Raw genomic sequence first — 24056 nt, forward strand, 5'->3', positions numbered from 1 at the left:
GTCCAACTGCCATCAAGCTAGTTTGCCAAGGGAAGAAATGTGTGGCAGACCCTACCCTGCCCATCTGGCCTGGAGACTGCAACCAGTTCTGCTCCTGGATATTTGGGGGTATGAAAGAGTCCTTCAGAAGAGGAACTAGGTAAAGGTAAAGGGTCCAGTCGTGACCGACTCTGGGGTTGTGGCGCTCATCTCGCTTTATTGGCCGAGGGAGCCAGCGTTTGTCCGCAGACAGCTTCTGGGTCATGTGGCCAGCATGATTAAGCCGCTTCTGGCAAACCAGAGCAGCGCACGGAAATGCTGTTTAACTTCCCACCGGAGCGGTACCTATTTATCTACTTGCACTTTGACGTGCTTTCGAACTGCTAGGTTGGCAGGAGCAGGGACCGAGCAACGGGAGCTCACCCCGTCGCAGGGATTTGAACTGCCGACCTTCTGATCGGCAAGCCCTAGGCTCTGTGGTTTAACCCACAGTGCCACCTGCAGCAGAAGAGGAACTACTCTTTATCAAAGGCAAGGCAGACAGAACCAGCACTGGTGTCAGCTGTAACTTTAATAACTGTAACTTAAAGAACTTGTAATTGAGCTTTCTTTCCCCTCTCTTTTCTCCTGTTCTTTTCTCCTCCTGAGTCATTGCGTTTTATATTGTTACCCCGAGGGCAGAGAATTGTCTCAGAGCTAATTTTTGCAAGCTGCTCTGAGAGCCTTTTTGGCTAAAGGAAGGGCATAAATGCTGCAAGCAAGTGAATGAATGAATGGATGAGGTATTTTGGCAAACAATTAAAAAAAAACACATTTGTTTCACTGGACATTGGGCTCGGCAGAAGCTGGAATTGTTCTTTATTATCAAAGCTTTTCAATGTCTGTTTTGATTTTCTCTGTATTTTTACTTTTGGCGCCTTTGTGCTGAAAGGCAGAAGAAAGCATTTTCTAGAAACAAACTAAGTGCCTGCTCTTCTGCTCCTGGAAACCCACCCAAACCCCCTGAGAGTTCTCACTAACCCCATTCTGAGTAGCTTCCCCAAATTTTCATTTTAAGCACCTTCAAGCCTAGCTCCTGCTATCAAGCTCATGGAATAATGAGATTTACCGTATATGGGGCAGAAATAGCTGGTAAAGAAAACCAGAAAACCCTGGCAGGGAGCAGGGAGGAGCACTTTGTTTCTACCGTTCTTTACTCGCCGCTAAATGGTGCTCAAGTTGTGCCATGTCAACACTGTGTTATATTCAACAATGCAGCAAAACTCTTTTTAAGCCCTTGCTTTGTTTGGGTCCTCTGAGAGTCTCTTGAAGCACTGGTAAAAAAACAAACAAACCAAAACAAGCCCTGCTTTTTGTATTGTCAGGAAGGTGCCGAGCAACACGGAATGAGCTTAGATCAAACGGCATGAGACACTTTCACTAAGCTCTAGGTGGATTATCCCTAATCAGGCTTACTCTGTTCTCTCTTCAGCCAAAAGCCTGGGGCAAATGGGACTGGGTTGGCAGGTTCTGATTCAGCACAAGATAAACGTAAAGGGGAAATAACAATTCTTGCCTTGCCCCTTCAAATATATAGCCGGATCTCAAAGCGACAGTTACCAATAGTACATTTGATGAGTACCTTGGTGTCCAATACAAAGTGCCCCCTTTCAGCCACTTTTTAAAAGTTGAGATGAGAACAGTGGTGACACATCTTGTGTGTTCAGAGTGAGCACGCCTACTCCTGAATTGGATTTGTGTTATCACTAAGCAGCTAAAACCTGATTGACTATATAGTGTTGTGAGGACAAGCTATTCTCTTTGTGGGTACGGCCCTGATTTTGAATTGGCTTCTTTGACATAGTACATGGTGCAATGATGGCTCAGAGTGAGAGCACTCCCTTCACTCTGAATTGGCTTTGTGACAATATTGCATGACTAATTCTCATTGGTTTTTGGGGGGTGTCTATGAGCCCATTTGCAAACTAGGGAAGCTGTCGTGGGCACCACACACACCCTGCAAGAAAAAGTCCACAGCCTTTTCTGTCGGTTGCAACCGAATGTTTCTTTCAAGCTAAACTTCAGCAGAGCAGAAGGAGGAAACCCTGTTCATGCCAGAGAAGTAGTAGTAGTAGTAGTAGTAGTAGTAGTAGTAGTAGTTTGGATTTGATATCCCGCTTTATCACTACCTGAAGGAGTCTCAAAGCAGCTAACATTCTCCTTTCCCTTCCTCCCCCACAACAAACACTCTGTGAGGTGAGTGAGGCTGAGAGACTTCAAAGAAGTGTGACTAGCCCAAGGTCACCCAGCAGTTGCATGTGGAGGAGCAGAGAGGCGAACCCAGTTCCCCAGATTACAAGTCCACCGCTCTTAACCACCACACCACACTGGCTTTTTTGTGGGTACATGGTACAAATAGAAGGCATTTGTGGGTACATGATCCTTCACAGGTACCACAATGATGACTTCTGAAGCTGGGAAGATATAGCTTGGAAGAAGACCCTTTTTTAAATGATGCTGAACAAGCTGTCAATCAGGCACTAATCAGTTCCCAAATAAAGGTTGAGCAAATGAAGCAATAATCTAACCTGGCATAAAGCAATCTACCATATTTGTCATGCATGTGTCTCCATCCTAGGAAGAAAGTGGCACCTCTACCATCTTTCAACTGGTAGATGCAGCTAAATTTTTGTTCTGCTACAGAATGGACCGCCTTGGAGCAGCCGCTTGCTCCCATTCCAGCAACTGAAATGGAGCCAGCGGGATTTTCTCTCTCTGATGCATTAAGAGATTTCACATTGGAAATACAGTTCAAGAACAGCTGTTGCTTGCTCCCTCGTGGCAGGCATGGAGGAAAATTAATTCCCCATGATCCGTAAGGGGCGGAGCAGTCCTTCATGATGGAGGAAGCGAGTCCACGATTCATTCAGCTGCTCAGTCAAGCCCGGTTGCCTTACCTCCCTGCTCCAAGCTTTCTTCTTGAGCAGCAGACCCCAAGAAGAGAATTCTGGGAATTGCTTGCAAGTCTCCGTGGTAGGCTTGAGACACAACAACAAGGAGTTGTTGTGACAATGGGGTTGACAATAAGGCGAGAGGCAGCAATAAGCTCCTCCTGGGTGGGAGGACCAGGAGGAAGTGACCAGTGGTCACTGGACCAGGAGGAAGTGACCAGTGGCCTGGGATGGACAGAGAAGCAGAGACAGCAGTTCAAAACAGGAGGGGGAGAACCTTCCCCCCCTTTTCTCTCTGCATCTTCCTCCATACACTCTTTCTTCTCCTTTCTGCTTTCTGACTCTCTCTCTCTCTCTCCAACTGCCCAACAGGCTTCCAGCAGAGGGGCAGATTGGTCTTGTCAGAGATCCAACCTGTCCACTTCTAGAGGAGCCCCCCACCCACCTTTCTCCGTTGACTCCATCTGCTTCAGTTGTCCCACTGTTTCCCACCTCCAACACTCTGCCTTGTACTGAAATTTAGGTCTATTCCAGCATAGCTAGTTCTGGCTGTTCATGGCTACTTCTGTTAAATAACCTAACTATGTTGTCCATGCTCTGTTAACCTCTAGGCTAGATTAGTGCAATGTAGGGCTACTTCTGAAGATGGTTTGGAAACCTCTGCTAGTGCAGAATTTGGTGGCCAGGTTGCTCACCAGGGCAAGACAGTTTGCACCAATCCTGGCCCGACAGCACTTGCTGCCAATTAGTTTCTGGGCCCAATTCAAAGTGCTGGTTTTGACCAATAAAGCCTTAAATGGCTGAAGGACCGCCTTCCTCCATATGAACTTATCTGGACCCTGAGATAATAATCTGAGGCTCTTCTTCCTCCTCCAAAAGAGGTCTGGAGGGTGGCAACACGAGAACGGGCCTCTTCCACAGTGGCTCCCCATTTGTGGAATCCTTCCCCCCACTGGGAGTCTCACCTGGTGCCTTCATTATATGCCTTTAGGTGCCAGGTGAAAACCTTTCTCTTCAACCAGGCCCTGGGCTGACTGACACCCGATCACCTTTGACATGTGTTGTGGGAAGGGTGGGTGAGTCGGGTGGTTATTGGTTTGTCTTTGTTCTTATTTTTATTATGTATATTGCTTTTTATTATATTATAATTTTATGTTGTGAAGTGCCCTGAGATCTATGGATGAAGGGCAGTATACAAATCAAAAGGAAGGAAGGAAGGAAGGAAGGAAGGAAGGAAGGAAGGAAGGAAGGAAGGAAGGAAGGAAGGGAGGGAGGGAGGGAGAGAGAGAGGTGGGGAAATCTATGGCTCTTCACATGTGATTGAACTTTAACTCTTATCAACCCGAACCAGCATGGCCAATGATCAGGGATGGTGAGATTTCTTGGAGGTCACAGTCTCCCCATCATTGTGCCAAGGCAACCAGCAGCCTCCTTTTGCTTTAAGGTTTAGAAGAGCACTTGCTGGAAAGAGAAGTCATTCCTTTGCATTATTCTGCCATCTGCTGGGGTTTGGCTGTCAAGACAGCCACTCTAGTCCTTGGTGGTGCTGGCCAGATCTATAGCCCCTTGTCCATAATGGTAATCCTATATCAGGTCATCTTACTGTGAGGATGGCCCTCCAGATGTTCTTGGACTCCAGCTCCCATCTGCCCCAGTAAGCATGGTAAATGGCCAGGGATGATAGGAGTGGTAGTCCAGCAGCATTTGCAGGACCATAAGTCCTCCAACTCTGAGCTATAGATTTTATGCTTCATCGGAGCATAAGGAAGACACCTGTCGGATCAGGCCAAAGGTCCATCTGGTCCAGCATCTGTTTTGTACAATGGCTGACCAAACACTTCTGAGAAGACCACAGGTAGAATAATAGAATCATAGAGTTGGAAGGGACCCCCATGGATGCTTTAGTTGAGATTCATAACAGGTGGCCAGCCAACCTCTGCTTACAAACCTCCAAGAAAGAAGAGTCCACCACCTCCCGAGTCGAACGTTCCACTGTCGAATGGCTCTTACTACCAGAAAGTTTTTCCGTATGTTTCTTGTAACTCAAAGCCATTGGTTCGAATCCTACCTACCAGAGGAGGAGAAAACAAGCTTGTCCCCTCTTCCATGTGGCAGCCCATTGGATACCTGAAGATGGCTATCCCTCTCAGTCTTCTCAGTCTCCTCAGTCTCAGCCAGCATGGTGTAGTGGTTAAGAGCGGTAGTCTCCTAATCTGGGGAACCAGGTTCGCGTCTCCGCTCCTCCACATGCAGCTGCTGCGTGACCTTGGGCTAGTCACACTTCTCTGAAGTCTCTCACCCTCACTCGCCCCACAGAGTGTTTGTTGTGGAGGAGGAAGGGAAAGGAGAATGTTAGCCGCTTTGAGATTCCTTCGCGTAGTGATAAAGCGGGATATCAAATCCAAACTCCTCCTCCTCCTCCTCTTCTTCTTCTCCTTCCTCTTTTCCATGAAAGGTAGGTCTTGAAAGTTATAGTCTTCCCCTCTTGTCCCTTGTTGTTCACCCCACCCTTAAAAAAAAATGCATTCAGAGTTATACCACATCTGAAGGTGGGGTTTCCATATAACAGGGGTCTGCAACCTTTAACACAAAAAGAGCCACTTGGACCCGTTTCCGAAGGAGGGGAAAAAAAGGGAGCCGCAAAACCGGGAAGGTGACGTCGGGACGGTGCGTGACTAACCCCATGCGACGTCACAGCCAGTACAGCGCCCGCCACAGTGGGGAGTGTCAGGGCGCACAGTGCGCCTCCTCCCCTCGCTAGTATCCGCCCCGGAGCTGCAGCAAAGGTGTAAAAGAGCCACATGCGGCTCCGGAGCCGTGGGTTGCAGACCCCTGCCATATAAGCATCAAAGCTAATTGCCAGGCTTCAATTTGTCCATGAATTTGCCTGATCAAAGTATAAGCATCCATTGGCTTCACACAAATGAAACATTTGCACACCAGCCATCATCTACACTGCACTGTGGCTCATTTATTGCTTATGTTGCCATTCAGAACTGCAATTTTTTTTTTCTTGCAGTGTGGAGTGCTCCTGCCCAGTATTCCAGCCAATCAGTCATGCTTTCTTTGCACGGAAAAAGTCCCCAGGTATTGCTAGCAAAACTAATCAAGGGTGGGGAGGCAGTGTTCTCTCATCCAGGGCTGGCCCACCCATGAGGCAAAGTGAGGAGTTGGCCTCAGGCAGCAGATCTGGGCCCAAGGAGCGTACTGCCTCCTCCACCACAGGGGACCATACCACGTCCCTCCCACCTCCTCCAAAGGCATCATGACAATAATAACAACAATAATAATGATAAATGTCCTTCCATCAAAAAGAAGAGGAAGGACCGATCCTACCCTGATCCCACCCCCCGCTAGCTCGGTACATGGGGGTGAATGGGGCACAGACTTGCCAATCTCAGCCTGCTCCTACCTGGCTACCTTCACACTTACAACCAGTCCAGGAGGTGACACTGTCCACCTGCTTCCTCCTCCTCAGTCTCAGTGCTGCTCCTTGTAAAACTCAGTAGGAGAAGATGGGGACATAACTAGAATGAGTTGGTTCTGGCTGCCTTCGACTCTCTGGTGCCACCTACTGTTGGGCTCCCTGCCTTCTGCCCTACCAGTCCTAAAGGGCATCAGCCACCACTGCGTACCGCACCCCACCCCACCCCATTCCAACATCAAAAGAATCACACCGCACGGAATTGTAGAGCTGGAAGGGACCCCAAAGTTCATTCGGTCCAACCCCCTGTGATGCAGGAATCTTATGCCCGTCGTGGAGCTCGAACCCACGACCTTGAGGTTAAGAGTTTCACGCTCTACCAACTGAGCTATCCACAGGGAATCAAAAGCCTGCATAAGCAGGACTCTTTTTTGCTTGGCTTCCCAGCAAAGGTGAGACCAGCACTCTAAGGCAGGTATTATGATGCCCTCAACCCCATCCAGTTCCCTTCCCTGGGGAAAGGAGTGGGAGGCCGATGTTTACAAGCTATATATCTGTTACCTGGGCTGATAAAAGGCAACACCCAGGCAAGCTTTCTCACTCCCGCACAGGCTGGTAAAGAGCAGTTGGTTTCCATGGGAACAAAGGCCGGGCAGCGGGATGAGGAAGCTTCAACATTGTTTGCTGATAAGGACAGGAGGGTGCTGCAAAAGGTTCCCCTCCACCCTAGATTATGCACATCACCCACCCCACTACATATGGGGAAAGTACCTTTTTGGACATGCAAGTGCGCCCCACAATTATGAGGGGCAATGATATCCCCACCCTCATTTCCTCTCCTTTGTCATTTAGCTGCTTTGTCCTGCACCGCAAGACGTCACTCCTGAATTCTGCAGAACTAGGGTGCATGTGAGCATCCCAGGGCCACATCTGGCCCTCTCGGAGACCTTCAGCGTGGCCTGCATCAGTGGCTAAGCTTCCTTAAGCTGCTGCTGAATTTTGCTGTCTCCCCCTCAGCCTGCACACTGTGCTTCCCAAGCAAATTGTGCTTCCCGCCCCACTGAAGGCTTCCAAACAGCAGGATGGTGAAGGGGAGGCTGTGTTTGAGATACCTGAAGAGAGAGAGAATGGTCCCACCACCAGACCCCTCTTACAACCAAATATCCTCACAACCAGAGCTTATTTCAGCTGGAACTCACCAGATCTCAGTTCTGGCACCTCTCAGATGGACGCCATTGCCATCATAAGAGAACAAAGGAGGCGTTCATGGTGAGTTCCGGCATCTCTTTTTCTAGAAAAACAGCACTGCTCACAACCAAATATCTGAAAGGTATGCAGCAAGAAAGATGGAGCGAGTTTGCTTTCTGCTGCTCCTAAGGGCAGGGCCCAAACCAATGGATTCAAATTGCAAGAAATGAGATTCTGAATAAACATTAGGAAGAATTTTCTGATGGTAAGAGCTCTTCGACAGTGGAAGAGACTACCTTGGAAGGTGGTAGACTCTCCTCCACTGGAGGTTTTCAAACACAGGTTGGATGAGCATCTATCTGGGATTCCTGTATTGCTGGGAGCTGAACTAGATGAGCCTTGGAGTCACTTGCAGCTCTACAATTCTGTGATTCTACAAACACAGCTCAACTGTTCCAGAAGCGATGCATCTACCGCAGAAAGTAGGTTTGTTGTTGCTGCTGTTTTTGCTCCGAGTCTGAAAGGCTTTTCCGTGCCAGATTGTGGAAGCTGACAGATGATGAAGCCGCTAGCCTAACATTTACAAACCACGATTGCAGGAACCAAACGTGTGGCTTTCCCCAGCTGTTTCAACCCATATTGAAGCCACAAGGATTCTTTATTCCTAGATTGGTGTTGTTGCTTTTCTGCAATGTGCCAAATAATGTCTGTGATCATAACAGCAGCAGAAACTGATGACAACATTTTAGCTCATTTACAAATCACCAACAATGACAAGAGCAACAAAATAACTCTAACAGGATAGGAAGAGAGGACTTCTGTACAGAGCCATCTTTCCTATTGGGCTTACTGGCACGTTGCACCAGGGCACTGGCCTCTCAGGGGCGCCCCAACGAGTGGGGGAGCTGCGCAGCTTTGCGGGAGGCCTCCCCTTTCCCTGCACACCCACCAGCTGTGCCCCATCAACCATGTGGCTGGTGGGCATGCAGCTTGCCTCCCAAGCCTCTGCGAGAGGAGAGCCATCCCCACAGAGGCTTGGGAAAGGGTCGACAACTCTGGGAACCAGGGTGGGGGGGCACCATGGTTCCGGATATGCTTAAGACAGCCCTGCTTCTGTAACATTCTAAGTGAACAGAAATTAAATAATAGAACAGGTCTTTCAAACAGGTACCTTTGAAGACAAGGCCAACCCATCTATGAGACAAGGTAAGGTGATCACCTCAGGTGGCAGGTTCCACAGGGCAGCAGATCCCAATGTTACTCTTTCTTCCTCCCTTGTTCATGATCTTCCCTCACTCCTTCCTCCTTGGCAGCGAGGAGCACCATTTTGAGGTCCACCTCACGTGCCAAAATGTCTTGGGCTGGCCTGATTAAAGAGGATGCTTCCAACCCACATATCATAGCTATCCAAAGAAATTTCTGCTCCACCCAGAACATATCTAAACTATGGGATTTGCATCCACAAGGTGATTTTCATTTCAATCCTGGTGACAAGTCAGTGTCCTTGGTTTGACCTGTGGGCTGCAAGTTTGTTTAAAGAGTAGGGATGGGAGGGAAATTCAATTCAGTTTTCATTGAAAGGTGAAACTACCTAACTTTCTTCTCTTTCTCTTTCTCTTTCTCTTTCTCTTTCTCTTTCTCTTTCTCTTTCTCTTTCTCTTTCTCTTTCCCTTTCTCTTTCTCTTTCTCTTTCTCTTTCCCCTTCTCCTTCTCCTTCTCCTTCTCCTTCTCCTTCTCCTTCTGGAATGTTTCAGGAATGCTTCCCCCATCATTTATTTTATTTTTGCCACCCTTTGCCATTGGTTATTTGGTCCTGCTTGAGTCGACAACTGCCGCCAGGTGATCATTTTATTTTATTTTTTACACACAAGACTTCAGAGGGAGGGAGGGATGGAAGCATTGTTCTCACTCTGTACTGGCTTCACGGTGGCACCATATGATAGCATCTGAAGCCTACTCACAATGAGGGCGATCTTCCCTGGCCCTCGCTCTGGAATCTTGGGAGGGGAAAATCTTGCTCAGCAACACCAAGGAACGTGATTTCTGCCACTGCTCATTTCACCCTGTAATTCAGCTGTGCACCCTCCCCAATCCCCCCTTGCAACCTGCAAACAGGGTGGCAAAATTGGAAGAGGGGAATTTCACTCAGTATCAGTTGCTTCACTTGCATTCCACCCCCACCTGCAGTCATGTTTTAGTCGCAGGGCTGGGAATGGCTTGGTTCGCTGTTGTAAAACAGGGTTCTCTCTGCTTCACTTCCAAAGAGCTCAGAGAACCCTCCTACTTTGAAATATAGAGCAAGGTTTCAGTTTGAGGGCATCTGTTCTGGTGCCTTGACTGCACTGGAACCTGATCGGATTATGCTTACAGAGGAGCTGACCCGTGATAGTCCCAGTGAAAATTCACCAGCTTTTTAGTGTGACTTTCTCCGAATGCACCCATTCTTGTATGCATTTAGAAGTTGGCTAACTGGCCTTAGGGGACTTAAGAAGTTGGGAATTAAGTGGGGACTTAAGATGGCTAAGAGGGCTAAGAAGACTTAAGTGGGCCAAAGTGGGCTGAAGTGAACTGAAGTAGGTCTGTTAGGGCCTATGTGGGTTGAAGAGGGCCAAAGTGGGCTAAAGGGGCTTAAGTTGGCTAAGTGGCCTTGGCACTGATGCACATTACTGTCTGCTCTCCAGCTAGGATTGCAGGAAAGTGCCTGCTAGACCTGACCGAGTCTTCATAGAATTGGGTATTCATAGAATTGTTGAATGGTAGAGTCAGAAGAGGACCCAAGAGTGGTCTAGTCCAACCTCTTGCAATACAAAGAAAAAATCATTGACAGATCACCACCCCTATGGATTGCATGATGCAAGTCACCAGCATTTCAGATACAGGTCTTTTCCATGATCTAAGGCTACCACGGTCATTGTACAGGTGAAGAAAAGATGGTGGCCCCATGCAGACATCTTCTTCTGCGTGCAATTCCCCAGGAAGGGGCTGCATGTTATGATGCAAAGCTATTTCTTGAAAGCATCTTACAAGGTTTCTTTTCTTTTCTTTTTTTTTAACTGCGTGGCCACAGAACACCTCTGAGCAGCTTAAAATATTAAAGGAAGAAACAGTCAGCTCTCGGATAATCTCATAAGCACTTTTCTTTGTGAAAGTAGGTGGGATCTTTTTTTTTTTAAGGGACAAACAGAGCAGTTTGTAAAACAACAGCAACAAAAACTAACATCTGAAAATGGCAGTGGGGTCCAGAAACACACCCAACCTTCCCATCCCTAAGCATCACTCATGTGGGTTGAAGGTAAACCCTTACGACGATGTTTTTGGGAAAGATGCTTTCTTTAGTTGTAAATTAGTATGTACATAATGCAACGAGGCTCTTATTTGGGTCCAAAAGTACAGACTCGTCAGTTTATGGGTGGAAGAGAAATAGGCCTCATGACAAGGACCTCCAGAATAGCCTGGTGTAAATGGAAATGGCTGGGATGGTCCCATGATGAATGACATCAGCTGCCACTTAGAGAGGTGCCATTTGGGTAACATTTTAACTCCTGGAAAGGGCAGCAAAGGCACATGAGAGCCCTGACTCCTAGGTAATAACAGTACCATAAATATGATGAGGTAGCGAAAGGAAGGAAGAAGGTCAAAAGCTGTTTTTACACCGACCACCCAAGCTGGGTTGCAATCTATCCAGAATGCTGTAGTTTTCAGAAGATAATCCTAGTAGGACCAACCAAAATGAGAGAGGTGGATTTCATAATATATTTTTTCACCTCACGGTACTCATCCCCTGTGTCGGTGATTGGTAGGAAGGGTCCTGTGGCATGGGACGAAAAGGATAATCAATTCAGAATGAACGGAGGAACAATTGCCCTTACTCGGGACGGTCTTCACAGCAGCACCAAATCCAATTGCCTACATCGGGGATGGGGAACCTGTGGCCCCTTCAAATGCCACTGGATTCCAGCTCCTATCAGCCCTAGCCAGCATGGCCAATGGTCAGGGATAACAAGGTTGTAGTTCAGAAACATCTGAGGGCCACAGGTTCCCCACTCTTGGCCTGCATTAAATAGCCTATTCTGAGTGAGGGTAATGCTTGCAGCAGTAGCAACTAGTGGGCAACTAGGTGGGGCAGAAGGCAGGGAGCCCAACAGCAGGTGAAGCCCAACAGCCGGAGGCAATGACCAGCCAAGCCAACTAATTCTAGGTTTCTTTCCCATTCTTCCATCTGTTTCCATTCTCGTAAGATTAAGCACAAAGAAAATGGCAAGCAGGGATGCAAGTAAGACAAAAGCTATCCTTAGAATGACACCAGTTTCCCAAAGATAACAAACATATTCATTTGACATAGAACCGTTATCCAATTATAGTGTGGCTTTCTCACCCTCCCTAAAAGAATTTCAACAACTTTGACCTGAACCCCCCAAAACAGGGCGTTCATTCCTAAAAAAGGCCTGAACCCCCAAAAAGGGGGTAGATCACTTCCAGTTTTTAACTCCGTGAGTAGATCGCAGTCTCTTGGGCGTTGGCCACCCCTGAATTATAGAAGCAAAAACTGACAGCCTTTTCCTTAGCTCAGAAGCCACCTGGCTTGAGAGCAGTACATGTGAAAAGGATCTAGGAGTCTTGGTTGACCACAAACTTGACATGAGCCAACAGTGTGACGCGGCAGCTAAAAAAGCCAATGCAATTCTGGGCTGCATCAATAGGAGTATAGCATCTAGATCAAGGGAAGTAATAGTGCCACTGTATTCTGCTCTGGTCAGACCTCACCTGGAGTACTGTGTCCAGTTCTGGGCACCACAGTTCAAGAAGGACACTGACAAACTGGAACATGTCCAGAGGAGGGCAACCAAAATGGTCAAAGGCCTGGAAACGATGCCTTATGAGGAACGGCTAAGGGAGCTGGGCATGTTTAGCCTGGAGAAGAGGAGGTTAAGGGGTGACATGATAGCCATGTTCAAATATATAAAAGGATGTCATATAGAGGAGGGAGAAAGGTTGTTTTCTGCTGCTCCAGAGAAGCAGACACGGAGCAATGGATCCAAACTACAAGAAAGAAGATTCCACCTAAACATTAGGAAGAACTTCCTGACAGTAAGAGCTGTTCAACAGTGGAATTTGCTGCCAAGGAGTGTGGTGGAGTCTCCTTCTTTGGAGGTCTTTAAGCAGAGGCTTGACAACCATATGTCAGGAGTGCTCTGATGGTGTTTCCTGCTTGGCAGGGGGTTGGACTCAATGGCCCTTGTGGTCTATTCCAACTCTATGATTCTATGATTCTATGATTCTATATGTAACGTTTTCTTGTAGTTTGTTCAGCTAATGACTATACAGCTTGGAAGCTTGCATGCCTTTATAGTAAGAATGGGGAACCTCAGAACCCTGGGGCAAATGTTGCTCCCCCAGGCCTGTCTACCTGGTATTTGAGGCTCTTCTCAGGCATTACTCCCTCCCTAGACCCGACCCTTTACAACCCGAGGGTGTGACTCAACAAAATCTGGGCCTGTCTCCAGCTGACTTGGGCGAAACCCAGATCCCTCCAAATCAGTCCAATCTACCTTGCCCTTAGGACTCTGGCTGAATCCAGTGCACATCCCTAATATTTTCCTTCATAACACACGTTTAAAAATGTGTTTTCTCTCAAGGAAAGCATTTCTAAAGTCTTAGGAAACAGCATCCTATTTCCATTTCCTTTCCATTTCATGTCTGCTCAGATCTTCTGTTCCATCTCCTTCTCTGTGGGGTGGGGCATTCAATGCACAAAAGCTTAACATTTAAATTGTACACATTTACACACATTAAATATTTTTGTGTGTGTGTGCATTTCTCGAAGTACTGCAAAAATTCAGGGAAGCATTCTGATTGGTAGTTATGTTCTCATCTACGCAGAAGTCCAGAACTGGTGAAATGGGTCAGCGGATTGTAAAAAAAAAAAAAAAAAGTGGACAAATGATGTTCTCCTCTTCCCCATTCTAAATATATTTTGACTTTTGCTTGTTTTTTTTAGTCAAGAACTGCATTAGAACATTGAGAAAGTGTGAAATTGTGTGAATAGTTCAGCTCCAAATGGCATCTTACTCCAGGAGCTACAGATCAGGTTAGTTTGTACCAGAATTTGTAAAGATCACATTTCTTAAGCCTCCCCATCTGAAATCTGCAGCGTTTTAACAGAAACCAGAGAGGTAGCTGAATAAGACATGCTGTTACTATCCCACCAGGCCTTGATTGACGTGGTCAGCAGATTGCATGCAGAGCCACATGGAAGTATGAAAAATTAATCCAACACTTGAGCCTTGGTTTGTTAGCAATGTCACGGGTCAGCTCCTCTGTAAGCATAATCCGATCAGGTTCCAGTGCAGTCAAGGCACCAGAACAGATGCCCTCAAACTGAAACCTTGCTCTATATTTCAAAGTAGGAGGGTTCCCTGAGCTCTTTGGACACACACTGCTTTCCATTAGGGAATATTGCCTAAAAATGGGTATATTAATAGAAATTAGCCCTAAAATGCTGGTGAGTTTTAATGGGGACTTGAAAAAGAAATCCATAAACTGATTTGGAGTACTGCCCTTAAAACTGGAGAATTGGGGAGAAGGTGACATGAGCAGAGTTGCCCTGCCCCCCCCCTGCACATGCTCAGGTTGGTGTCCTTCAAAGAACACGTCAGAAGGCAGTTCCTCTTTCTTCTGATATATGAAAGGCAGCTGCGTCAATTGGCCCCAAGGTTGACATGGAAAAGTTAAACGATAAACCTTCATCACCATTATTTGCAAACTTAAAATGTTGAGCAGACCTTCAAAGATGTGTGACTACCACCCCAAATAAAGCCTTCATGGTCTGTCCTCCTGAGAAATGGGGGGGGGGGGAGTTCTCAGGATCCTAGTCCCATCCATCTCCATAATCCTATGATTCTATTACTATTGTTGGCTTCCGTGGTTTATGAATATGTTTATTCTGCTTGGAGTGGTTTTGTTTTAAATGAATTTTAGAGTCCTTGGGTTGAATCCAGAGTTCAGGAGATGTAACAGGCCTGTAGGATGCTGGTTACCTGGCTTCTCCTCCCCATGGGAGGCCCTGATTGAAAAAAAATTAGGGGCAGTGTAGCCTGATAAATTGTTTTCCCCGTCCCCTAGTGCACAGCCCACTCCATTCAGTAGGAACCACCAATCCTCAGCCCACACTAACCTGCCCATTTCTGAAGATCTGCATCAGGAGACCTGCTGTGGTCGCTGCTGCCTTCAGAACTGCAGGTGCTGGCCACTGGAAGCGAAGCCTTCTTAGTGGTGGCACCCCAGTTGTGGGGTGCCATTTCCCAGGATGCCCTATTCGCCAGCCTGTCAAAACTTATTTTGTTGTCCGGGGCTTTTAATGGGAAAGTTTTAACTGTGCGTTGATTGCTGCCTTTATGAGGTGCTCCTTCGCATGTCTACTCAGAGGTAAGCCCCACTTAATTTGATGGGATTTACTCCCAGGCAGATGAGAATAGGAGTGCAGCCTCACAGTTGATGTAATTTCAATTGGGGGTTTAAAATGTATAAATTGTTTAATATGTGAATTAAACAAATTAAGCTCCTCCCACCCACTTCCCCTGCTTTTCCATTATAGCATTGTTCCGGCTGCCTTGGAAGCTTCTATTGAAAGGTGGCCTTGGAAAATTAGAAATAAAATAAACAGGTCGTCGTAGGTTTCCCTTGAGCCAAGGGAAAGTTAAACATAAGCAACTGTAAAGCAGGAGGGAATGGGTTGTTACTTTATATATACTTTCAGGAATGTTTATTATAGGGCGAGCAGTTGCACAACTCCTATCTACTTCAAAACTAAAACATGGCCTGTATCTTTTGCTGCCAGGAAAGAACATGTAGCTTCCTCCAAAATACAACATGGCAAAATACCAAAACAACAAAAAAACAAAAAAACCTTTCTTCAAGTGATGGTTTACTTTTCTTAGTGGAGGGGCTGCAGTTGCAGGCTGAGGGCAGTCAACAGGAGCAAATCTTAAACTCAGTTCTCCGTGTTTCCATGTTAGTCTACTATTTTTCTTCTTCTAAAAGTCTCCACGAAAACTCATCCACATTTTAGCACACATATCTGCTAGCCTACATATTCTCGTGTGCAACTTCCCCTAATACAGTTATACCTCGGGTTACAGACGCTTCAGGTTGCGTTTTTTCGGGTTACGGATGCACCAAAATCCAGAAGTACCGGAACGGGTTACTTCCGGGTTCCGGCGGTCATGCATGCGCAGAAGCGCTAAATTGTGCTTTGCACATGCGCAGAAGTGCCGAATCGCAACCCGCGCATGCGCACACGTGGCACTGCAGGTTGCGAACGTGCTTCCCGCACGGATCATGTTCGCAACCCGAGTGTCCACTGTACAGACATTCTTACAAAGCAATGTAATGTATTTTTGCATGTCGTTCTCACTAATAGGTGGAATCTAGACACATATTAAAAACTCAGTGAAAATGCTTTTTTTTAAAGCGTTTTGAAAAATATATTGAATTTGCCATAAGCTCACCATCGCCATCTCGTGTCACATTTGTATAATGCACTTAAAACACACTTAAAATGTTATATTTGCAGCTGTATAGCTGAGTCCATAGATGCATTTCAATGCCCACTTCTGGGCCATAGCATATGTATTTTTGTACATGTTCCTTGGCTGAAGATCCTGCAGTGCAAAATTCAAAGAAATGCGAATTTCAAAGGATGGCTTTATTTCAGTATACAAGCAGTTTGGGGAAATGCATAGTGAGTAGATTTGCCTTTAAATGTGAACTGAAAAGATCTGGAGAACACCAGGTTGGGGAAAGCTAAGTTAGAACATCTCGAAAGTGAGGCAAGAACCTATTGCAACAAGTATCAGCCTCCCATTTGGATTGCTGTGATGTTTTGCACATGGGGCCGCCCTTGAAGATCATCCAAAAGCCAGAATGTGACTGCCAGAATGTTAATCACTTCTAAAGGAGTTGCATTAGCTTCATACCCCCATCTGGGCCAAATCCAACACAAAAATGTAACATCAATTGAAAACATCAGTAAAGTCTGGGGATAAAACAAACACTGTCCAAAGGCCTGCCTGAACTTCACGGATTTTGTAAGACAGGCATAGACAAACTCGGCCCTCCAGATGTTTTGGGACTACAATTCCCATCATCCCTGACCTCTGGTCCTGCTAGCTAGGGATGAAGGGAGCTGTAGGCTCAAAAAATCTGGAGGGCCGAGTTTGTTGTAAGACATCTAACAGAAAGCAGGCACAACTCCTGCCTGTCCTCAATTGGCAAGGAGTTCCACAGGGCAGGGCCTGCCACATTAAAGGCTCAGTCCTTTGTGAAGACCAACTGAACCTCAAGGGCATAGATGATCACCCAAATACCCCATCAGATCTCAGCGATGGGGGTGGAGCATAAGGAATTAAGCAGTCCTTCTTTTGGCCCAAGCACTTTAGGGCTTTGTGAATTCACACCAAAACCTTGAAGCTGGTTCACACCCCATTTGAAGAAGGAGTTGCTCAGCAGCCTACAGGATTGGGCCTTGGTGTGGTCCCCCTGCCCTTTGGCTCTTAAAGTTATTCACCCATCACCTGCTGGCGGCTCCATCCCAGCTGGGATATGGCAAGCAAAGTTCGTAGAAGGAAACACTCTTCTGACGAAGAGCCATAAAACAACAAAGATGTCAATGTTTTCTGGGCGGAGGCATTTCTTTGGAGCTATCACACTTCACAAACTGCCTAGGGGGTTGTCACCATCCTAGCCGGTGCCAATATACCTTAGTTATTCAATAACTAGAGGGCTTCCTTTAAAAATCCAGCTCCCTTGCTGTCAAGCCAGTCCGCCCTGACATTCCAAGTGAGAACCAGAATCGTGACTCACCATGAACACCTACCTGGTGGCCACAGTCTGCCTGAGTGTGCTGGCCATCCTCTCAGATGGGGTCGAAGTCAAGGTAAGAGTTGTGGAATCCTCCCAGGATCGCCGTTCTGCCCTTATGGCATCACCTTGAAGGAAAGGGCTGTAGCTCAGTGGCTAGAGAACTTGATTCCTAGATGCCTTCGGTCCCAGGTTGACTCCTTGGCATCTCAAAACAGGGTGGAGATAGACCTTTCCCAAAGACGCTGGGCAGCTACTGCCCATCAGTGTAGGTGACAGTGAGATAATAAGTAATAATGTTCTGACCTGATACAGGGCAGCTTCCTTTGTTCATATTTGGACAGCTTTCCATTTAGATCCACAAGAACTGGAATCTTTAGTTTTAAGGGAATGGACTATAGCAGAGGATTAGAGCATCGACTTTGCAAGAGAAAGCTCCCAGGTTCAGTCCTTGCCATCTCCAGGAAGAGACCCCAATCTAGAACCCTGGAGAGCTGCTGCCAGTCTGCATAGACCAGGGTTTCCCAAACTTGGGTCTCCAGCAGTTGTTGGACTACAACTCCCAAGTGTGGGGAACACTGGTATAGATTATACTGAAACAGATGGGCCAATAATCTGATTCACTAGAGGGCAGCTGCTTATTGATCACATTGGGCTTTAAGTCTGGGAGGTCTTAGATCCTGCGCATGTCCACTAAGAGATGAACTTCTATAGTCTTAGTTGAGGGAGGCGAAACAAAGGAGACCCCTGAAGGAATAGCTTACAGCAAATAGTGGGTCCAGTTAATCATTTACCAAAAGATATGTACACAGTCAGACTATTAGCAGGAATTAGCAGTGAATTTACCAAGCAGCCACATGGCCACTATTATTGAGGATTATTTTTCCTCTCTCTTCTTTGCTCTGTTCTGAAATCCACCCCACCCAAATACTGGGAGAATCCCTAAAACAAATTGTGGATTTGGACCTCGCACAGTTGGACACACCCTTCCCATCACACCATTCACATGCCTTTCTCCTCCTTGCCTTATTGATGGGCATTGAAAAACAACCACACTGCAACAAAGCAATTTCGATGAGGCTGTACTGTGTGGTTGCCTGGAGATTCTTTCTCTGTTGTGTTTGAGCTGGTGTGCACACACATGACAGCATATTGATAAAACACCCCATGAAAAGAATCTTGATACAGCTGGATGCACATTGGCAGGGCAGGGGACAATTTTCAGCCAGAGGGCCACACCTCTATTGCATAAACTTCTAGGGGCCACATGATGGTGGGGAGAGAATCAGAGGGAAAAAATTGGTGGAGAAATGAATGTAGATTTTACCTTTGGGGCTCATTTCTACACACACACACACACACACCCACACACACACACACCCCTACCTCTGTATTCTATAGAAGATGGGGGCGGGTGAGTTCATGTGGAAACTAGCCTAATGTACAAACATAAAATTTGGCCCCTGGAAAGTTGTCCACAGAGGAATGTGGACCTTGGGCTGATTTTTTTTTTTTTTTAAGATTACCTGTTCTACTGTAGCTTTATAGAGTGTTTGTGCATTGTTAGTTTTTAGGCAGGCTAGGCTCCTTGTAGAGCACAGGGTTTGATCAGTCAGCACAGCCTTGGAGGATGGTCTTCTGAGAACAGGCCTCTATCTTTATTGCTTTGCAAATACATGCTGTGCAAGGATAAGCCTTGCCTTTGAAATTTCCCAGCCAAGGGATTTGCTTGAAGAGCAGGTTCCTTCACACAAACACACACAGGTTTCTAAGTTACAGTTTGACCTTTTCAGTGGGTCTCCGTGCATGAGGATGTTCTTGGCAAGGCTCTAATGTGCAGTGGTGGCTGGTGGGGCAGAAGGCAAGGGGACGACAACAGTAGGAGGAGACAGACCCAATGGCACACAGTGCCCAATAATTCTGTTTGTCCCTCTGATGAATTCTGTAAGGGCAGATTACAGCAGATCCCAATGTCTTCCCCCTCCTTCTTCCTAATGTAGATCTTCCTTCACCCCTTCTTCCCAGGGACAGATGGAGGCACTATTTGGGGGTCTACCTCAGGTGCCAAAATGTATCGGGCCAGCCCTGGCACCGAGACTGGGGAGGAGGGAGAAGGAACCTATTACATGCCCTGCCGTGGGCAAGTGATGGTGATACTCTGTTCTAATTTCCCCTGGGCAGGTGGGAGACTATGTATTCCCCTTGGAATCAGTGAAGCAGCTGGAGGGCTTCTTCAAGGAGAGATCCAAGAACCTACGCATGCGCATGGGTGCCACATTTGGCGCGTGCAAAGACCCGAAAATGCCCACAGAGTTTGCACCACTCTGTGCATCCCCCAGAGCAGGAATACTGCTCCGACAACTAGGTATGTGGTGATGGTCAAGTGCATGCATGAGAGGGTGGGATGACTCCTTAGCCTTGAACAGCCAGACATAAGAGGCATATTCCAGATGGGCCTCTGTGCAAGTTTGCTTTGCAGCTAGAATATCAGACCAGCCCTGCTCATCTTGCCCAATGTCCTGTTCTCACAGTGACCAACCAGATGCCTGGGGGAAGCCCAGAAGCAGGACCAATGAGCCCAAGACCCCTCTTCCCATCTGCAATTCTCAGATGCTGGTACTCAGAGGCATGCCACCTCTACTTGGGGAGTGAAAAACTAGTAGCCATTGATAACCTCACCCTCCATTGATTTGTCTGATCCTCTTGTAAAGCTGTCCAAGTTGGTAGACCTCACTGCCTCTTGTGGGAGCGAATCCCCCCAGTTTAACAGTTGACTCCGTGAAGGAAATGCTTTATCTAGACCCGTGGTTCCCAACATGGGGTACATGCCCCACAGGAGGGCAATTTGATTTTTAAAGGGGGCAATTTGAGAATGAGTCATTAACAGTTAATGACCTTTTAGGCTTCCTCCACATGAATTCACATTTGGAAGAATAAGAATTATATATCACCGGTGGGGGGGGGGGTCAGGATTTTAGAGATGCTTGGGGGGGGGGCATGGCCAAAAGAAAGGTTCGGAACCACCAATCTAGACTGTCCTGAATCTTCCAACATTTAGCCTCATTGGATGAGGTTTTAGAACTGGGTTCTAAAATTACGAGAGAGGAAGGCAAACTTTGATCCAGCAGAGATCTTCTGGGGTCTTATTCCTCTTCCTCTCCTCGAATGGCTTTGAAGGGGGGTTTGACAAATTCATGGGAGAAGAAGGCTATAAATGGCTACTTGCCACAATGGCTGTGCTCTGTCTCCACTGCAACATTTTCCAGAGGAGTAACCAGGGCTGTCTTAAGCATATGTGGTGCCAGGGTACAAAGATTCGCCCGATGCCCCCCCCCCAGGATGCCCAGTCCCAGGTACACAGGAGAGCAGAGTCGGCCAGCTGCCTCAGCGTCTCGCTGGCTCAGTCGCCCCTGAACTCGCAGCGCAGAGCTGCCCATAGCAGAAGAGCCTGGCGTTCCAACCAGAGGGTGGGCTCTTCTCCAGCCTCAACTCTCGGGCCCCGGACTCTGGGCCTGGGGTCCCTGAGAGCCCAGCACCCAGGTGCCCCACATCCCTAGTGCATATGGGTAAGACGGCCCTGTTTGTATGTTGCTGCACAAACAAGAGAATTTTCTTGTGACACCTTGAAGAGTAACAAGCTTATGCTGGGGACTAGTCTTCAAAAGGTTATGTCATAATAAATGTGTTAGACTCTAAAGTGCCTCTAGATTCCCTGTTGTTATTTTCCTACTTGCTAGGTGACAGGAACTGGGCAGAGGAGGAATAGTGGAGACAGCCTCCCCATCCTGACCCTTCCAGAAAAGAAGACAGTTCAGAATTGCAACAGGGGTTTGAGGGAGGTCACAGCTCAGAGGCAGATGAGGCGGAAACCTGGGAAATAATGGGAGAGGAGGAGGAGGGAGAGGACGCACCAGGGGGGTGGAAAGCTGGCAGACACAGTGTGTTTAGAAAGCGTTCCAGACCCTCCCTCCCAGACCTGGCGAGCCTTGAAATTAGGAGAGCAGAGAGCTCAGAGAAAAAGTGCCCAAGGGCACCTATAGGGGAAGTGATGACAATGACGAATGAGGAAGGGGGTGGAGAGTCACTCAGGACAACACCATTATCCAAGAGGTTGTGTTCCAAAGCCTCTCTCTGTAAATATTGAATAAAAAGCGGAAGGTAAGAAACTTTTCCTTGTCTTTGTACATCCCTGGCAACCAGCTGTGGGAGTTGCTTACAGCCACCTGACACTAGGAAGTGAGACCTCCCTCTTAATAGGCTTCCTAACCAGTGCTACCCTCCTTCTCAATAGGCTTCCTAACCCGGATCGAGGCCAGATCTAGGCCAGGGATGAGGAAACCGAAGCCTTCCAGATGTTCTTGAACTACATTTCCCATCATTAGTGGCCATTGGCCATGCTGGCCGGTGATGATGGCAGCTGAAGTCCAACATCTGGAGGCCTAGAGGTTCCCCATCCCTGGTGTAGGGACATGGTTGAGATGATTAGAGGTGAAGCCCCAGAGGTACACATGGATCCCTCCCCTCTCAGTCCCAATTGGAGTACTTGAGTCACCCAAAGAGTCTTTCTTTTTCTTTGCTTCAGAAATGATCAGCGCAGATGCTGCGACCTGTGAGATTTGTGCCAACGTTGCCTGCTCTGGATGCTAATGAAGAAGACCACCACCATCTCTGCTGGCTTTCTAAGTGGATCCTGACAACTGGCCCTTGCTGCTACTGCTGCCTTTTCCTCATCCAAACCAACAGAGGACACCTCTGCCCACTTGTACAGATTGGCTGGGCCATTGTGTCCCTGCTGCTGCTACCCAGCCTTGGCTTCCTGGACCCCATCCCTAAAACCTCTATGAGCACAATTCAGAGTCCATGTCGGAGGGAAGAGTGCAAGGGACAGGAAGTTGGGCTGGGGAAGGAAGGAGGATGGTTGAAAGGAAGGTGATTGGTCACTGCAAAAAATAATAATAACGACATCAGTTCCATGTGATTTTTCTTCTGCTTTTTTAAAATTGAAAACCAGCTGTGTGAGTTTGCAAATGGGAACAGGAAAGAAAGGGTGGGGAGAGGAAGCTTTTGTTGCCAGACATGTTTCCTAGTCAAAATCAAGACTTGGTTGTATTTCCCCCTGAACAGGCTCCAGATACATTTTCCCCTATAGAAAGAAAAGTAGCTGGGGTGAGATTTTGAACAAAAGGGACAATCTGGCTCCCCTCTCCTCTACTTACTCTTCCCTCAAGATTACAACCTCCTGCAGCTGATTCTCAATGAGAAGTAATATTACATCTCAGGAATGTTAGATGCCGCCTAAAGTCATTTTTTCACCCCTCACACTGCCATTCTTAGGTCAGTTCTCCACATTTCTGCACCAGTTTGTCATTTTAAAAAGCACTTGTGAAAATTCACCAGGATTTTGGTGCAAATTTCTCTTAAAATGCACACATTCCCATGCGATTTCCCCTAATGTGAATATTTTTTGCAAAGCAATTTTCCCTAATATAATGCATTTCTGCCTACTATTTTCACTGTTGTAGGCAGCTTATCCTTACTTTGGCCTAGTATACATTGTTTTGGCTTGAGAGCTGCATTGCAAAATCTAGAGGGGTACGGATCTTGAACAATGGCTGTGCTTCAGCTAGGAAAGCACAACTCAGGCACCTTAAGCTTTAAATGCAAACTGAACTGAACCGAATACCTCCCCTATCGCAACCCAGTAGCCAGTTTCTGCCCATCAGCTTTGGGGTGCATTGCAGTGGAGTATAGTGCTAGCAGAGAGGAACCAGAAATCCCAATTTCTTTCCAGCATATTCCTTCCATCCCCAGCAAACCTTTCCTGTTCCCATGGTCTCCCTCTTCCTCTCCTCAGAGGCGGTTGATTTGGATGATGCCCCTGCTTCTTGATAGCCACACATTTTAAAATGAAATCAATATGCAGACTAAAACACTGTCTAGCCCACATAACACTTCTATTTGAGTTTAAATACCCTTTTGTTCTCTGTTGGTGATTTGGTCGTTTGGTTTTGATGGCGATCTCTTAAGCAAAACTGGCTTCTGACTTGCAAAACTGGCTTCCTCGTGGATATCCCTGTTTGGTGTGTCCAAAATAAAGATTTCCAGTGCACTGATGCTCTCTGCCTTTACTACTTTGATGTGAAAATGGTTTGGCTCATTTAATTATTACAGTCATTTTATACCCCTGCCCATCTAGCTGGTTTTCGCCAGCCCCATTTTCCCAAAAATTCCCTGTTGCAAGGAAAAAACTCTCTCCATGTAGGTATTAAGTTATAATAATCATACTAATGCCAAATTATTATTTATACCCCACCCACTTGGCTGGGTTTCCCCAGCCACTCTGGGTGGCTCCCAACAGAATATTAAAAACCACGAGAAAACATCAAATGTTAAAAACTTCCCTAAACAGGACTGCCTTCAGATGTCTTCTAAAAGTCAGTTAGTTGTTTGTTTTCTTGACATCTGATGGGTGGGTGTTCCACAGGGCGGGTGCCACTTCCGAGAAGGCCCTCTGCCTGGTTCCCTGTAACGTCACATCTTGCAGGGAGGAAATCTCCAGAAGGCCCAAGGGGCTGGACCTCAGTGTCCGGGGTGAACGATGGGGTTGGAGACGCTCCTTCAGGTATGCTGGGCCGAGGCCGTTTAGGGCTTTAAAGGTCAACACCAACACTTTGAAT

The 24056-nt window shown here is 47.0% G+C and overlaps 1 protein-coding gene across 1 annotated transcript; it reads left to right on the forward strand.

The window, feature by feature from the left end:
* The first annotated feature begins 17301 nt into the window (after positions 1 to 17301).
* Positions 17302 to 23493, forward strand: LOC114602586 (guanylin-like). The gene is made up of 3 exons (XM_028740991.2): positions 17302 to 17455; positions 19561 to 19744; positions 21962 to 23493. The coding sequence occupies exons 1-3, from the start codon at positions 17384 to 17386 to the stop codon at positions 22024 to 22026; spliced, it is 321 nt and encodes a 106-aa protein (XP_028596824.1). The 5' UTR covers positions 17302 to 17383; the 3' UTR covers positions 22027 to 23493.
* The last annotated feature ends 563 nt before the right edge of the window (positions 23494 to 24056 follow it).

Source organism: Podarcis muralis, chromosome 7, assembly GCF_964188315.1.
Source record: "Podarcis muralis chromosome 7, rPodMur119.hap1.1, whole genome shotgun sequence".
Classification (NCBI taxonomy): domain Eukaryota; kingdom Metazoa; phylum Chordata; class Lepidosauria; order Squamata; family Lacertidae; genus Podarcis; species Podarcis muralis.

Coding starts and splice junctions, on each gene's coding strand:
- LOC114602586 (XM_028740991.2), top strand. CDS start 17,384: ATGAACACCTACCTGGTGGCCACAGTCTGCCTGAGTGTGCTGGCCATC. Junction 17,456..19,560: donor CAGATGGGGTCGAAGTCAAG/GTAAGAGTTGTG, acceptor TCCCCTGGGCAG/GTGGGAGACTATGTATTCCC. Junction 19,745..21,961: donor AATACTGCTCCGACAACTAG/GTATGTGGTGAT, acceptor TCTTTGCTTCAG/AAATGATCAGCGCAGATGCT.